This window comes from Pelophylax lessonae (assembly GCF_965119305.1).
Source record: "Pelophylax lessonae genome assembly, chromosome: 5".
NCBI lineage: Eukaryota > Metazoa > Chordata > Amphibia > Anura > Ranidae > Pelophylax > Pelophylax lessonae.
The window spans coordinates 17,484,135-17,500,928 of NC_138772.1; the positions used below are offsets into that span (position 1 = coordinate 17,484,135).

Genomic DNA, 16,794 nt, shown 5'->3' on the forward strand with positions numbered 1-16,794 from the left:
TTGTATCTAGTTAGCCTAAAGGAGTATCCCACTCATTCCCTTCTATTCTACAATAAAAACCACAAAACAAATGCCGGAGTCGTACATGTCTCCGTTCTCACACCCAGGGTCGCAGCTCACATGGGCTGGAGAGATAACCGGTAACAATGGCACACCCACATCAGGCCACAGGCCTGGAAAACCTGCTACATATGTATACGTGTGTGTGTGTGTGTATGTATGTGTGTATATATACATATATATATATATATATATAAATATGTGTGTGTGTGTGTGTGTGTGTGTGTGTATATATATATATATATATATATATATATATATATATATATATATATATATATATATATATATAAATAAAATATACTCTGATTAAAAGTGCTCCCTTATTTATTTATTTTTGAGCAGAGTATAGCATCAAGTCAAGTAACTACCTGGGATATTGGACTGGTCAGTTAAGTAGCAGAAAGGGTTGTTAATCAGTTTCAGCTGCTTTGGTGTTAAATTATCAGGTGCACTAGATGGGCAACAATGAGAAGACCTCCAAAACAGGAATAGTTTTACAGGATGGCACATTAATGCATACCATTGCCAGAAGGTTTGCTGTGTCTCAACTGCATTGAGGAGATTCAAGGAGACAGGCAGTTACTCTAGAAGGACTGGACAGGGCTGTAGTAGGTCCTTAACCCATCAGCAGGACCGGTATCTGCTCCTTTGTGCAAGGAAGAACAGGATGAGCACCGCCAGAGCCCTACAAAATTACCTCCAGCAGGACATTGGTGTGAATGTTGGTAGGGGGATAATTTTAATTTCCATCAAACGATGTGGCATCCTTTCATTCCTAACACATTACCCAGTATATACCAGTATGGATATCCAGCATGATAATTTTCCCCATCAAGATCTGATGTGTTTTCAAAGTGTTCCTTTCATTTTTTTGAGCAGTGTGTGTGTGTATATATATATATATATATATATACACACAGTCAGTTCCATGAATATTGGGACATGAACACAATTCTAATCTTTTTTGATCTATACACCACCACAATGGATTTGAAATGAAACAAACAAGATGTGCTTTAACTGCAGACTTTCAGCTTTAATTTGAGGGTATTTACATCCAAATCAGGAGAAAGGTGTAGGAATTACAACAGTTTGTATATGTGCCTCCCACTTTTTAAGGGACCAAAAGTAATGGGACAGATTAACAATCATAAATCAAACTTTCACTTTTTAATACTTGGTTACAAATCCTTTGCAGTCAATTACATCCTGAAGTCTGGAATGCATAGACATCACCAGACGCTGGGTTTCATCCCTGGTGCTGCTCTGCCAGGCCTCTACTGCAACTGTCTTCAGTTCCTGCTTGTTCTTGGGGCATTTTCCCTTCAGTTTTGTCTTCAGCAAGTGAAATGCATGCTCAATCGGATTCAGGTCAGATGATTGACTTGGCCATTGCATAACATTCCACTTCTTTCCCTTAAAAACTCTTTGGTTGCTTTCGCAGTATGCTTCGGGTCATTGTCCATCTGCACTGTGAAGCGCCGTCCAATGAGTTCTGAAGCATTTGGCTGAATATGAGCAGATAATATTGCCCGAAACACTACAGAATTCATCCTGCTGCTTTTGTCAGCAGTCACATCATCAATAAATACAAGAGAACCAGTTCCATTGGCAGCCATACATGCCCACGCCATGACACTACCACCACCATGCTTCACTGATGAGGTGGTATGCTTTGGATCATGAGCAGTTCCTTTCCTTCTCCATACTCTTCTCTTCCCATCACTCTGGTACAAGTTGATCTTGGTCTCATCTGTCCATAGGATGTTTCAGAACTGTGAAGGCTTTTTTAGATGTTTGGGAAACTCTAATCTGGCCTTCCTGTTTTTGAGGCTCACCAATGGTTACATCTTGTGGTGAACCCTCTGTATTCACTCTGGTGAAGTCTTCTCTTGATTGTTGACTTTGACACACATACACCTACCTCCTGGAGAGTGTTCTTGATCTGGCCAACTGTTGTGAAGGGAGTTTTCTTCACCAGGGAAAGAGTTCTTCTGTCATCCACCACAGTTGTTTTCCGTGTTCTTCTGATATTGCTGAGCTCACCGATGCATTCTTTCTTTTTAGGATGTTCCAAACAGTTGATTTTGGCCAACCCAAATGTTTTTGCTATCTCTCTGATGGGTTTGTTTTTGTTATTTTCAGCCTAATGATGGCTTGCTTCACTTATAGTGACAGCTCTTTGGATCTCATATTGAGAGTTGACAACAACAGATTCCAAATGCAAATAGCACACTTGAAATTAACTCTGGACCTTTTATCTGCTCCTTGTGAATGGGATAATGAGGGAATAACACACACCTGGCCATGGAACATCTGAGCAGCCAATTGTCCCATTACTTTTGGTCCCTTAAAAAGTGGGAGGCACATATACAAACTGTTGTAATTCCTACACCTTTCTCCTGATTTGGATGTAAATACCCTCAAATTAAAGCTGAAAGTCTGCAGTTAAAGCACATCTTGTTTGTTTCATTTCAAATCCATTGTGGTGGTGTATAGAGCCAAAAAGATTCAAATTGTGTTGACTAAATTTATCGACCTGACTGTATATATGTATACTGTATATGTGTTTGTGTGTGTGTGTGTGTGTGTGTGTGTGTGTGTGTGTGTATATGTGTGTATATATATATATATATAAACAAAAACAAAGAATTCCCAGCTCAATTAACCAACCGAATTAACCTGTCTTGACAGTATGCGTTAAAAACGGGTTTAGTTTGCACACATTTGCAAATGCATATATAAGCTGCAGGGCCACTTCATGGCACCCTGTATTCCCTGCAGTCCTAACTCCTGTAATTCTATGAGGGTCTCCACACTGGAAGCACATGCACTCTAATGGATAGGTGCCTGGAGGTAGCCCAACAATCCTTAACCACTTTACCACCGGAGGATTTTGCTGTTTTATGTCTGGGCCACTTTTTGCGATTCGGCACTGTGCAACTTTAACTGACAGTTGCGCGTTCGTACGATGCTGTACCCAAACAAAATTTATGTCCTTTTTTTTCCCCACAAACAGAGCTTTCTTTTGGTGGTATTTGATCACCTATGCGATTTTTACTTTTTGCGCTATAAACAAAAAAAGAGCGTAAATTTTGAAAAAATAACAATATTTTTCAAATTTTTTTATATGAAATTCCCCCCCAAAAAAATGTAAAAATCAAAATTTGTTTTACATTTTTGGCCAATTTGTTTTCTGCTACCTATTTTTGGTAAAAAAAAATCACAATAAGCGTATTTTGATTGGTTTGCGCAAAAGTTATTGCGTTTACTAACTAAGGGAAAGATTTCTGTCATTTTTATTGGTTTTTTTTTTTGCGGGACTGCGGCATTGCGGCGCACAGATCGGACTCTTGACTGACATTTTTGACACTTTTGGGGGTACCAGTGTCATTACTACAGTAACCAGTGCTATAAATATGCACTGTTACTGTAAAAATGACACTGGCAGGGAAGGGGTTAATTTTATTGGAGAGGGAGGGGTTAATGTATGCCTGGTGCTTACTGACGTGTGTGGGGGGAGGGGACTGAGTGACACAGGGACAGATCGCAGGTTCAGCTATGCTGAACCCTGCAATCTGACCCTGTCTGTCACTTAGGAGATCCGCCCGCTTTGTTTACACAAGCGGGCGGATCTCCACACTCGATTCCTCGACGATCGGGGAAGAGCAGCGGCCGCTCCTCCCCTGGCCCGACTCCCGCTGTGACTGAATACAGTGGGAGCGAGCCTCCAGCGACGCGCCGCCCACAAGGGGAGGAGTCCAGCGACGTAGTACTACGTCGCTGGACGATAACGAGCCACATTGCTGCAGTACGCTCAATGTGAGCAGACGTAAAGTGGTTAAAGGCACTTATAGTATATGTATTTATAGCAATCACATGATAACAATGTAAACAAACTGCCATGAATGGATTTCCAGCTTGCTTACTGTTCTGATTTATGATTAGCCCACAGCAATCACATGGTGCCTGGCTACCTGTAGCCAATCACAGATCACATCCATAGGCAAAGCTGTTCATGAATGGTTAACCCTATGACAGCTAAAACTATTGCTTATACTGATTATCTCTGTATAGGCAGTAACAGTGTAAAAGAAAAACAAAAAACCTTGGTCTCTCCCCCCCCCCCCCCCCCCCCACTTGTCACTATTCTGACACTGAATTACTTAAAGAAAGTATGTAAAAGAAAAACTCAAAGACAGTGAAAAATAAAGAGTTTAAAGATGTAATAAAACATTTTGATGAAGCTGCACTGCACTGGTGACAGTATGTAAAAAGAAAATTTGTAAAAAAAATGTATTTAATTTCCTAATTTTCCAAAGAATTTTGACAAAAAAATGTACAACTGCAAAAAAACTCACGATGCCTCTTACTAAATACCTCGTACTGTCTCCTCCCCCCCCCCCCTCCTAAGGGTCCTTTCACACGAGCGGTGCTCCTGGTGGACTTAGTTTTTCTGAGCGGGGATCGATCCGCCGATCCCCCACTGAGCAGGTGGATGACGGTTACGTCTCCGCTTACTTTGCAGAAACAGAGCTGTCAGATCCCCGCTCTCTATGGGAGATCGGATGAAAACAGACCGCCTGTCTGATCCGATCCTCCAGGATGGATAATAGGGTTTCCATCCATCTGGATTTCACAGACCCAAATCAGATCAGATATCAGCAGGTGTCAGTGGAGATGTCTTCGCTGACATCCGCTGCTCCATAGAGGTACATAGAGCATCCGATCAGGTCTGCCTGAAAAACTGACAGGGACCTGATCGGAAATCCCATGTGAAAAGGAGCCTAACACCTGTGTAAAAAAGGTGTATATAATTACCCATTCTCAGCCCGTTCCAGTCACGTGATCCCCTGTGGCAGCCGCAGGGGAAAGGAAAGAGCACTCTACAATGGCTGGTAATGCCTGGGAGCGGTGACCTCCCCCGTAGGCTCCCACGTGCCAGCCGTTGTCAGGACTCCCTCTTCTCCCCTGCAGCACCCACTGGCTGGCACCATCTTTCTTACCAGGTTAGTCAGCATAGGTGTTAGTATGGGGAGGGGACATTTTTAAGACTAGTCAGATTTATGGCTGGAATTCAAATTCATTATCTTCCCAGAAATGGGCTGTAAAAATTTAAATAAATTGGACTTTTATTTGTACCGTAAAAATTGTGATAAAAAGCCGCTGCCAAAGCTCAGAAAATAATTTTTTTTTATTAAACCACACAGCACCAAAAAGGTGGAGAGCGTCAGCAAACGCAAAGTGATAAGAGAAAGGGGGAAGGAGGAGAGGAAGACAAAGCTTCCAGGTGAGTGCACCCCCTTCCCTTCCCCTTCCCTTCCTTTCCCTTTCCCTTCCCCTTCCCTTTCCCTTTCCCTTTCCTTTCCCTTTCCTTTCCCTTTCCCTTCCCTTTCCCTTCCCTTTCCCTTCCCTTTCCCTTCCCTTTCCCTTCCCTTTCCCTTCCCTTCCCTTCCCTTCCCTTCCCCTCCCTTTTCCTTCCCTTCCCCTTCCCTCCCTTCCCCTTCCCTCCCTTCCCCTTCTCTCCCTTCCTCTTCCCCTTCCCTCCCTTCCTCTTCCCTCCCTTCCCCTTCTCTCCCTTCCTCTTCCCCTTCCCTCCCTTCCTCTTCCCTCCCTTCCTCTTCCCTCCCTTCCTCTTCCCTCCCTTCCTCTTTCCTCCCTTCCTCTTTCCTCCCTTCCCATTCCTTCCCCTTCCCATTCCTTCCCCTTCCCATTCCTTCCCCTTCCCATTCCTTCCCCTTCCCATTCCTTCCCTTCCTTTCCCTTCCCCTTCCCCTTCCCTCCCTTCCTTCCCCTTCCCTCCCTTCCTTCCCCTTCCCTCCCTTCCTTCCCCTTCCCCCCCTTCCTTCCCCTTCCCCTTCCCTTCATTCCCCTACCCTTCCCTCCCTTCCCCTTCTCTCCCTTCCTCTTCCCCTTCCTCTTCCCCTTCCCTTCCCTTTCCCCTTCCCTTTCCCCTTCCCTTTCCCCTTCCTTTCCCCTTCCCTTTTCCCCTTCCCTTTTCCCCCTTCCTTTCCCCTTCCCTTTTCCCCTTCCTTTCCCTTCCCTTTTCCCCTCCCTTTTCCCCTTCCTTTCCCTTCCCTTTTCCCCTTCCTTTCCCTTCCCCTTCCTTCCCCTTCCCCTTCCCTTCTTCCCCTTTGCCTTCCCCTTCCTTCCTTCCCTTTCCCTTCCCTCCCCTCCTCATGGCTGTCACTTTATTTCCCGAACTACCTTCCCACCCATGTCAATTTTGACATTTCTCTCCTACATATAAAAATCATAATTGTATTTTTCTACAAAAGTACTCAGAACCCCCAAACATTTTATTAATATATACAGTTGTGCTCATAAGTTTACACACCTTGGCAGAATTTATGATTTCTTGGCCATTTTTCAGAGAATATGAATGATAACACAAAAACTTTTCTTTCACTCATGGTTAGTGTTTGGCTGAAGCCATTTATTATCAATCAGCTGTGTTTTATTCTTTTTATATCATAATGACAACATAAACTACCTAAATGGCCCTGATCAAAAGTTTACATACCCCAGTTCTTAATACCGTGTATTGCCCCCTTTAACATCAATGAAAGCTTGAGTCTTTTTTGTGGTATTTGTGGATGAGGCTCTTTATCTTCTCAGATGGTAAAGCTGCCCATTCTTCCTGGCACAAAGCCTCCAGTTCCTGTAAATTCTTCGGTTGTCTTCCATGAACGGCACGTTTGAGATCTCCCCAGAGTGGCTCAATGATATTGAGGTTAGGAGACTGAGGTGGCCACTCCAGAACCTTCACTTTATTCTGCTGTAGCCAATGACAGGTGGACTTGTCCTTGTGTTTAGGATCATTGTTATGTTGGAATGTCCAAGTATGTCCCATACGCAGCTTCCGGGCTGATGAATGCAAATTTTCCTCCATTATTTTCTGATAACATTCTGCATTCATCTCACCATCAATTCTGACCAAATTTCCTGAGCCTTTGTAGCTCACACATCCCCAAAACATCAGCGATCCACCGCCGTGTTTCACAGTAGGGATGGTGTACCTTTTCATCATAGGCCTTGCTGACTCCTCTCCAAATGTAGCGTTTATGGTTGTGGCCAAAAAGCTCAATTTTAGTCTCATCACTCCAAACGACTTTGTGGCAGAAGGTTTGAGGCTTGTCTCTGTGCTGTTTGGTGTATTGTAAGCGGGATACTTTGTGGCATTTGCATAGTAATGGCTTTCTTCTGGCGACTCGACCATGCAGCCCAACTTTCTTCAAGAGCCTCCTTATTTTGCATCTTGGAACAGCCACACCACATGTTATCAGAGAGTCCTGGATTTCTCCTGAAGTTATTTGTGGGTTTTTCTTTGCATCCCAAACTATTTTCCTGGCAGTTGTGGCTGAAATTTTAGTCGGTCTTCCTGACCGTGGTTTGGTTTCACCAGAACCTCTCATTTTCCACTTCTTGATTAGAGTTTGAACACTGCTGATTGGCATTCTCAATTCCCTGGATATCTTTTTCTATCCCTTTCCTGTTTTATACAGTTCAACTACCTTTTCCCGCAGATCCTTTGACAATTTTGCTTTCCCCATGACTCAGAATCCAGAAACGTCAGTGCAGCACTGGATGAAAAATGCAAGGGTCTGTCAGGAGTCCAGAAACTCATTGATCTTTTATTAGGGATAGACTGATTATCGGCAAGGCTGATATATCGATGGCCGATATGCACTTTCCCCGATATATCGGTATCGGCCCCGGAACTGGCAGATATTTTTGTGACGTCATTCTGCCTTCTTAGGCTGCCTCCCTCGCCTTGGACAGTCTCGTTTGGAGTCGGCGCTAGTCTAGCGGCCATGCACCCACCCACAGCAGCCTGGTGCCAGCCACCCACCCACATCCACAGGCCCTGTACCAGCCACCCACAGGCCCTGTACCAGCGAGCCAGCCACCCACAGGCCCTGTACCAGCGAGCCAGCCACCCACAGGCCCTGTACCAGCGAGCCAGCCACCCACAGGCCCTGTACCAGCGAGCCAGCCACCCACAGGCCCTGTACCAGCGAGCCAGCCACCCACAGGCCCTGTACCAGCGAGCCGGCCACCCACAGGCCCTGTACCAGCGAGCCGGCCACCCACAGGCCCTGTACCAGCGAGCCGGCCACCCACAGGCCCTGTACCAGCGAGGCGGCCACCCACAGGCCCTGTGCCAGCGAGGCGGCCACCCACAGGCCCTGTGCCAGCGAGGCGGCCACCCACAGGCCCTGTGCCAGCGAGGCAGCCACCCACAGGCCCTGTGCCAGCGAGGCAGCCACCCACAGGCCCTGTGCCAGCGAGGCAGCCACCCACAGGCCCTGTGCCAGCGAGGCAGCCACCCACAGGCCCTGTGCCAGCCAGCCACCCACCCACAGGCCCTGTACCAGCCACCCACAGGCCCTGTACCTGCCAGCCACCCACAGTCCCTGTGCCAGCCACCCACCACAGGGTGCCAGCCACCCACCACAGGGTGCTAGCCAGCCAGCCATCCACCACAGGGTGCCAGCCAGCCACCCACCACTGGGTGCCAGCAAGCCAGCCATTAAGTGTTCAACAAAAATTAACATGTTTAGTACCAGATTTGTGTCAAAAATTATCTTTTATTTTTCAAAACTTTAAATGTACAAAATTATCGTCCCATGTCGGCCGATACCGATATGCCACGGCCAAAATATCAGTATCGGCCCTGAAAAAAACATATAGGTCTATCCTTACCTTTTTATACACACACACACTAATTGCAAGCAAACAGATCACAGGTGAGGATGGTTACCTTTAATAGCCATTCAAACCCCTTTGTGTCAACTCCTGTGCATGTTATCAGGCCAAAATCACCAGGGTGTGTAAACTTTTGATCAGGGTAGTTTCTGTTCTCATTATGATTTTAATAGAGTAAATACAGTTGATTGATAATAAATGGCTTCAGCCAAATACTAACCACTAACTTATGAGCATAACTGTGTGTGTGTGTGTGTATATGTGTGTGTGTATATACACAGTGGGTACGGAAAGTATTCAGACCCCCTTAAATTTTTCACTCTTTGTTATATTGAAAAATTTAAGGGGGTCTGAATACTTTCCGTACCAACTGTATGTGTGTGTGTATGTATATATATATATTTTTTTTTTATTATTATTTTAAGCCCTAAAGAATAAAATGGCTATTGTTACATTTTTTTTATGTCACATGGTATTTACACCCCGATTTTTCAAACACATTTTTTTCGTTAAAAAATCCACTTTAATGAATTTGAATGCAAAAAAATACAATATATAACCCAGTTTTTTGGTAAAATATAAAAGATAATGTTATGCCGAGTAAATAGATACCTAACATGTCGCGCGTTAAAGTTGCACACGCTTGTGGAATGGCGACGAACTGCGGTACTTAAAATTCTCCATAGGTAACGCTTTCACATTTTTACAGGTTACCAGCTTAGAGTTAAGTGGGGTACGCACTATAAGAAAATCAGGCGACGATTGTCCAATTTTCCTCGTTGTTTCACAGCAAATCGGAACCGATGAACCAAAATTCTTAAACTTCGTAGGAAAATTCTCGTACGACAAAGGCTTTTTTGTTGTTTATGGTTTCTGATCATGCACAGTCTTTCTTTTCTGATTTTTCTTGTACAAAAATCGTATGAAAACGGCACACATTAAACGAAAATAGCTTGTTTTTCCCGTACGAGAAAAAGTTTGGGAGTTTGTCCCTTCAAGAATTTTCATACGAAAATTCCGAATCGTCTGTAGAAAGTTGTGTACACACTATACGAAAATCGTACAAAAATTCTTTAGACAAAAATGTTTGCTCGATTTTCTTATAGTGTGTACAAGCCTTTACACAGGAGGTCTAGCTCTGGAAGGAATGCTCTCACTATATTGTTTGGTGCGATAGCTCACATTCGTGGTGTGAACACCGTTTCTATATGCAGGCACAACCTACGTATGCTGGGCTGCACTGAGGGGCACTGATGGGCTGCACTGAGGGGCACTGATGGGCTGCACTGAGGGGCACTGATGGGCTGCACTGAGGGGCACTGATGGGCTGCACTGAGGGGCACTGATGGGCTGCACTGAGGGGCACTGATGAAGTGGCACTTATGGGCACTGATGAGGTGGCTCTGATGAGGAGGTACTAATATGCTGCACTGATGGGCACTGATAGGGGGCACTGATAGGCGGCACTGAGAGGTGGCATTGATGGTCACTGAGAGGTGGCACTGACGGGCGGCACTGATAGACACTGATGGGCAGCACCATCAGTGCCCATAGTACTGCCAGTCAGTGCTCATCAGTGCCTAGATGAGCAGGAACTAATAGGCACTGACTGGCAGCACTATGGGCACTGATTGTGGGCACTTTATTTAGATTTTCTGTAATCGGGGCACTGATGATCAGTGCCCTAAATGTCTCGGCCGTCCGGGACTCTCCCTCCTCATTGACTGAGACAGCAGCGCAGCGCCATTGGCTCTTGCTGCTGTCAATCAGCCAATGAGAATAGAAAGGGGGCAGGGCCGGACCGCAGCTCCATGTTTGAATGGACACACAGGGCTGTGACTTGGCTCGGGTGCCCCCATAGCAAGCTGCTTGCTCTCGGGGCACCCAACAGGAGGGAGGGGCCAGGAGAGCCGAAGAGGGACCCGAGAAGAGGAGGATCCGGGCTGCTCTGTGCAAAACCAACCGCACAGAGGAGCTAAGTATAACACGTTTCTTTTTTTTTATTTTTTAAATCAAATAAAGTATTAATAATAAAAGATTAGAACGTTGTAGCTGTGACTGAGCAGGGGGCGTGTCTGAGCAGGGGGCGTGTCTGAGCAGGGGGCGTGTCAGACCTCTGCAGAAAGGCCACTGCTTCTACACAGAAAGCAAGGGTCTCTTCTCTGCAGAATGCTGAGAGGGGATGATTGTTTTCTTTTTTTTCAGGCTGTGGCTGCTTTCTACAGACTTCATCTAGAATATATTTAGCGGATTTAAACGATTTTCAGAGGGGCTGTAATATCCTTGTTTCATAATTAGGGAAAACCATGAATTTGCCCAATTTAATGCTTTGAAGCGTGTCGTTATAAACCGATACCCTTGGCCTTGTAGTCATGGTTAGTGTCTGTGTTTTCAGGTCAGGGGGTAAGAAAAAGGCCAAAAAAGAGAAAAAGAAGAAGAAAAAAGAGAAGAAGCACAAAAAGGAGAAACATCGCAGAACCGATTCTTCATCATCATCGGATGAAGAGGAGAGGTGAGGTCCCGAAGCCCATATTAAACCCCGGCTTGCTGTGTACTGCCTGCAATTACACCCTAGTCTGCTCTGCACCCCCTGCATTTACACCCTAGTCTGCTCTGCACCCCCTGCATTTACACCCTAGTCTGCTCTGCACCCCCTGCATTTACACCCTAGTCTGCTCTGCACCCCCTGCATTTACACCCTAGTCTGCTCTGCACCCCCTGCATTTACACCCTAGTCTGCTCTGCACCCCCTGCATTTACACCCTAGTCTGCTCTGCACCCCCTGCATTTACACCCTAGTCTGCTCTGCACCACCTGCAATTACACCCTAGTCTGCCCTGCACCCCCTGCAATTCCTAGTCTGCTCTGCACCCCCTGCAATTCCTAGTCTGCTCTGCACCCCCTGCAATACACCCTAGTCTGCTCTGCACCCCCTGCAATTCCTAGTCTGCTCTGCACCCCCTGCAATTCCTAGTCTGCTCTGCACCCCCTGCAATTCCTAGTCTGCTCTGCACCCCCTGCAATTCCTAGTCTGCTCTGCACCCCCTGCAATTCCTAGTCTGCTCTGCACCCCCTGCAATTCCTAGTCTGCTCTGCACCCCCTGCAATTACACCCTAGTCTGCTCTGCACCCCCTGCAATTACACCCTAGTCTGCTCTGCACCCCCTGCAATTACACCCTAGTCTGCTCTGCACCCCCTGCAATTACTCCCTAGTCTGCTCTGCACCCCCTGCAATTACTCCCTAGTCTGCTCTGCACCCCCTGCAATTACTCCCTAGTCTGCTCTGCACCCCCTGCAATTACTCCCTAGTCTGCTCTGCACCCCCTGCAATTACTCCCTAGTCTGCTCTGCACCCCCTGCAATTACACCCTAGTCTGCTCTGCACCCCCTGCAATTACTTCCTAGTCTGCTCTGCACCCCCTGCAATTACACCCTAGTCTGCTCTTCACCCCCTGCAGTTACACCCTAGTCTGCTCTGCACCCCCTGCAATTACTCCCACCCTAGTTTGCTCTGCACCCCCTGCAATTACTCCCTAGTCTGCTCTGCACCCCCTGCAATTACACCCTAGTCTGCTCTGCACCCCCTGCAATAACTTCCTAGTCTGCTCTGCACCCCCTGCAATAACTTCCTAGTCTGCTCTGCACCCCCTGCAATTACTTCCTAGTCTGCTCTGCACCCCCTGCAATTACACCCTAGTCTGCTCTGCACCCCCTGCAATTACACCCTAGTCTGCTCTGCACCCCCTGCAATTACACCCTAGTCTGCTCTGCACCCCCTGCAGTTACACCCTAGTCTGCTCTGCACCCGCTGCAGTTACACCCTAGTCTGCTCTGCACCCCCTGCAATTACACCCTAGTCTGCTCTGCACCCCCTGCAATTACACCCTAGTCTGCTCTGCACCCCCTGCAATTACTCCCTAGTCTGCTCTGCACCCCCTGCAATTACTTCCTAGTCTGCTCTGCACCCCCTGCAATTCCTAGTCTGCTCTGCACCCCCTGCAATTACACCCTAGTCTGCTCTGCACCCCCTGCAGTTACACCCTAGTCTGCTCTGCACCCGCTGCAGTTACACCCTAGTCTGCTCTGCACCCGCTGCAGTTACACCCTAGTCTGCTCTGCACCCCCTGCAATTACACCCTAGTCTGCTCTGCACCCCCTGCAATTACACCATAGTCTGCTCTGCACCCCCTGCAATTACTCCCTAGTCTGCTCTGCACCCCCTGCAATTACACCCTAGTCTGCTCTGCACCCCCTGCAATTACACCCTAGTCTGCTCTGCACCCCCTGCAATTACACCCTAGTCTGCTCTGCACCCCCTGCAATTACACCCTAGTCTGCTCTGCACCCCCTGCAATTACACCCTAGTCTGCCCTGCACCCCTTGCAATTGCACCCTAGTCTGCTCTGCACCCCCTGCAATTACACCTTAGTCTGCTCTGCACCCCCTGCAATTACACCCTAGTCGGTTGCTGCTTGTAATGTGCTTTAAATTCAAGGATAACTAAAATCTGCTTATTTCTGCAGTCATACCATAAGTCAGCCTCTATTATGGTATTCTCCACTAGAGGGAGCTCTTATACAGCCTATAGATAAAAATCACTATACACCTTGTCACTGCCTGCGGGCAAAGAAGTCCTATTAGGAAGAATCTATGAGGTACATTGTGGGCTGCACATCCCCCTCCAGGGTAGATCCTTGCTTGGTCTATATTCTACTCATTTATAAAGATCTGGCAGATTTTATGAATCTTAGTTGGACAGACTGGTGATTGGTGTTGGTTTTACTTTTCTCCTTGCTACCGGACACCCTAAATCTGAGATTTACTTTCCCTGGATCTCTTCTCCTGTCCGGGTTCCCTCCAGCTAGATAGTTCCAATGGTAGTAAAGGATAACTCTACTCCTAAAAACGTTCCCTCTCCTTCCTCCTACCTATCCTGCATACTGGGTGCCTTTTTATTTTTAATCCAGTTCAGTCACATGATCTTGCTTCTCCGGCTCGCCTGTGTGAGGGAGCGTTTACCAAATAATGTGACATCACCCATAGGCTCCCAAGAGGCGGCCATTGTCAGCACTTCCTCCCCTCCCCCATGCAGCCGCTGACATAGGGGAGCCAGAGCTTCTGTATCATGTGACTGGACTGGACTATGGTGACCAGCTAGGAGGAGGACTCCCATGGGGACCCTGATGTAATGGGGGACTCTCGTGGGAATGCTGATGTAAGGGGGGGGGGCTCTGATTGGAACTCTGATGCAAGGGGGGCTCTGATGGGGACCCTGATGTAAGGGGAGCTCTGATGGGAACTCTGATGTAAGGGGAGCTCTGATGGGAACTCTGATGTAAGGGGAGCTCTGATGGGAACTCTGATGTAAGGGGAGCTCTGATGGGAGCTCTGATGGGAACTCTGATGTAAGGGGAGCTCTGATGGGAACTCTGATGTAAGGGGAGCTCTGATGGGAACTCTGATGTAAAGGGGAGCTCTGATGGGAACTCTAAAGTAAGGGGGGACTCTGGGGGGGACCTTGATGTAAGGGGGGGCTCTGATGGGGATCCTGATGTAAGGCGAGGTTTAGATGGGGACCATAATGTGATGGGGACTCTAAAATAAGAAGGAACTCTGATGTAAGGGGTTGTAAGGGGGACTCTTGACTAAGATCCTCATGTAAGTGGCAGTGATGTGGACCCCAATATAAGGGGAACTCTGGTAAGGGGGGCTCTGCAGTGATGGGGACCCTGATGTGGGAGGGGAGTCTAATGTAATGGGGGCCCTGTTGTAAGGGGGAACTCTGATTGAGGCCCTGATTTAAGGGGGGGGGACTCTGGTGGGAACCTTGATGTAAGGGGGGACTCTGGGGACCCTGATGTAAAGGGGAATTCTGATGGGGACCCTAATGTAAGGGGAGGTTTAGATGGGGACCATAACGTAAGGGGGCACTCTAATGGGGACTCTGATCTAAGAAGGAACTCTGATTTAAGCGGTAGTGTTGGGGACCCTGATATAAGGGGGACTCTGACTAAGACCCTCATGTAAGTGGCGGTGATGGGGACCCCAATATAAGGGGAACTCTGGTAAGGGGGGCTCTAAGACCCTGATGTAAGTGGGGAACTCTGATGTAAGGGGCGGTGATGGGGACCCTGATGTAAGGGGGGCAGTGATGGGGAGCCTAATGTAAAGGGGACTTTGATGGGGGCCCTGATGTAAGGGGGAACTTTGATTGAGGCGCTGATTTAAGGGGGAACTCTGGTGGGATCCTGATGTAAGTGGGGACCCCTATGTGAGGGAGAACTCTGATGGGGACCGTGATATAAGAAGGATTCTGATGTAAGGGGTGGTGATGGGGACCCTGATTTTAGTGCAGTGGTGATGGGGACCCTGATATTAGAAGGATTCTGATGTAAGGGGTGGTGATGGGGACCCTGATTTTAGTGCGGTGGTGATGGGGACCCTGATATAGGCAGAATTCTGGTAGGGGGGGGCTCTGACTAATACCCTGATGTAAGTGGGGAACTGATGTAAGGGCCGGTGATAAGGACCCCAAAATAAGAGAACTCTGGTAGGGGGGCTCTAAGACTGATATAAGTGGGGAACTAATGTGGGGGGGGGTTGATGGGGACCCCGATATAACAGGAACTCTGTTAAGGGGGCTCTGATTAAGACCCGGATGTAAGGGGGGGGGGCAGTGATGGGGGCCCTAAAATAAGGATTTTTTTCTCATTCTACCTATATTAGTGAAATATATAATGTGGCCCTTGTAGTGGCCCCCGGGTTGATGACCTGGGGCCCGTGCTGTCCGTCTCTTTATCACTCCTGAATATTTTAGTCCTCTCCTTTCTGCACTCTGAATGAAGAGTAAGAAGTGTGACTTTAGCATTGTGGAGTCCCTTAGTTTTGGCCGCAGTGGAACATTAGAACTCTATGGTCACCTTGGTGGCTGCGGCCGCCCCGTACATCTCCTGCACTTTTCCCCTCTCCCCCCCCCCCCCCCCCCCCCAGAGTCTTTGTGATTTTTGTTTGTTATTTTCTCGGCTGGCTGACAAAGGCCTTGTTGTTCGGCACTGACGGCGTGCCCTGTGTCCCTTTTTCTATTGTAAAAGGTGGAGAAAAGCGGGCAATTCATCATCGTCTCGTCACACTGGAGCCTGCAGGGCTGACAACCATTCATCAGACGTGCGGGATTCACCCAGGACCCGAAGCACACAACGCCACGACACCCATTCTTCCAGCGACAGCTCCCCTCGCCGACCGTCCCGGCCCCCCGCCAGGCCGAGAAGCCGCAGCCGCGACAGGGAACGCAAGAGAAGGAGGTCGAGGTCCCCGCGCGAGGCCAAGCGGCGACATGACACAGACTCAGACGAGTGATTGGGGCCAGAGCACAGCGGGGCGGCGGGGGGAGAAGAATGCGCCGTGCGGTGGGGCTGGCCCACAGGGACTCCTAGAAGTTATGGCTCTGCGACTCTCAGGGACACTTCTATAGAATCCTCAATTGACTTTGCCACAGATATTACCAAGCAATAAATTCTGGTCTTCCCAGCGCTCAGGCGGCCCCCAGCGAGGCGGAATCGCACTTTAATGACTCGCTGACAACTTTGTGTGTGTTCTGCTGAATAAAAACCAGAAAACCTTCCCATCTCCATAGACTGAAATCCACCATACTGGGCCAATAGTTTGGCTGCCTCTGGTCAGAATACGTTTTCTTGTAACGCCAACTCTGCAGAGAGGAAAATTCCTAAAGACAACATAATATACATACATATATATATACATATATACATATATATATTAAAAAAATATATGTGTGTGTATGTATATATATATATATATATATATATATATATATATATATATATATATATATATTAAAAGAAAAAAAATATGTGTTTTTAATATATATATGTATATATGTATATATATATGTATGTATATTATGTTGTCTTTAGGAATTTTCCTCTCTGCAGAGTTGGCGTTACAAGAAAACGTATTCTGACCAGAGGCAGCCAAACTATTGGCCCAGTATGGTGGATTTC

General features: G+C 47.4%; 1 protein-coding gene across 2 annotated transcripts in view; it reads left to right on the plus strand.

The window, feature by feature from the left end:
- LOC309555679 (multiple myeloma tumor-associated protein 2) overlaps nt 1-16,501 on the plus strand; it is a 35,782-nt gene extending 19,281 nt beyond the window's left edge. For both annotated transcript variants that reach the window (XM_082257718.1, XM_082257719.1), the window contains 3 exons: nt 5,274-5,353; nt 11,168-11,284; nt 15,865-16,501. In XM_082257718.1, coding sequence (XP_082113844.1) covers nt 5,274-5,353; nt 11,168-11,284; nt 15,865-16,129 — 462 coding nt within the window. In that variant the 3' untranslated portion in view covers nt 16,130-16,501. The remainder of the gene's footprint in view (nt 1-5,273; nt 5,354-11,167; nt 11,285-15,864) is intronic.
- Nucleotides 16,502-16,794: the final 293 nt, after the last annotated feature.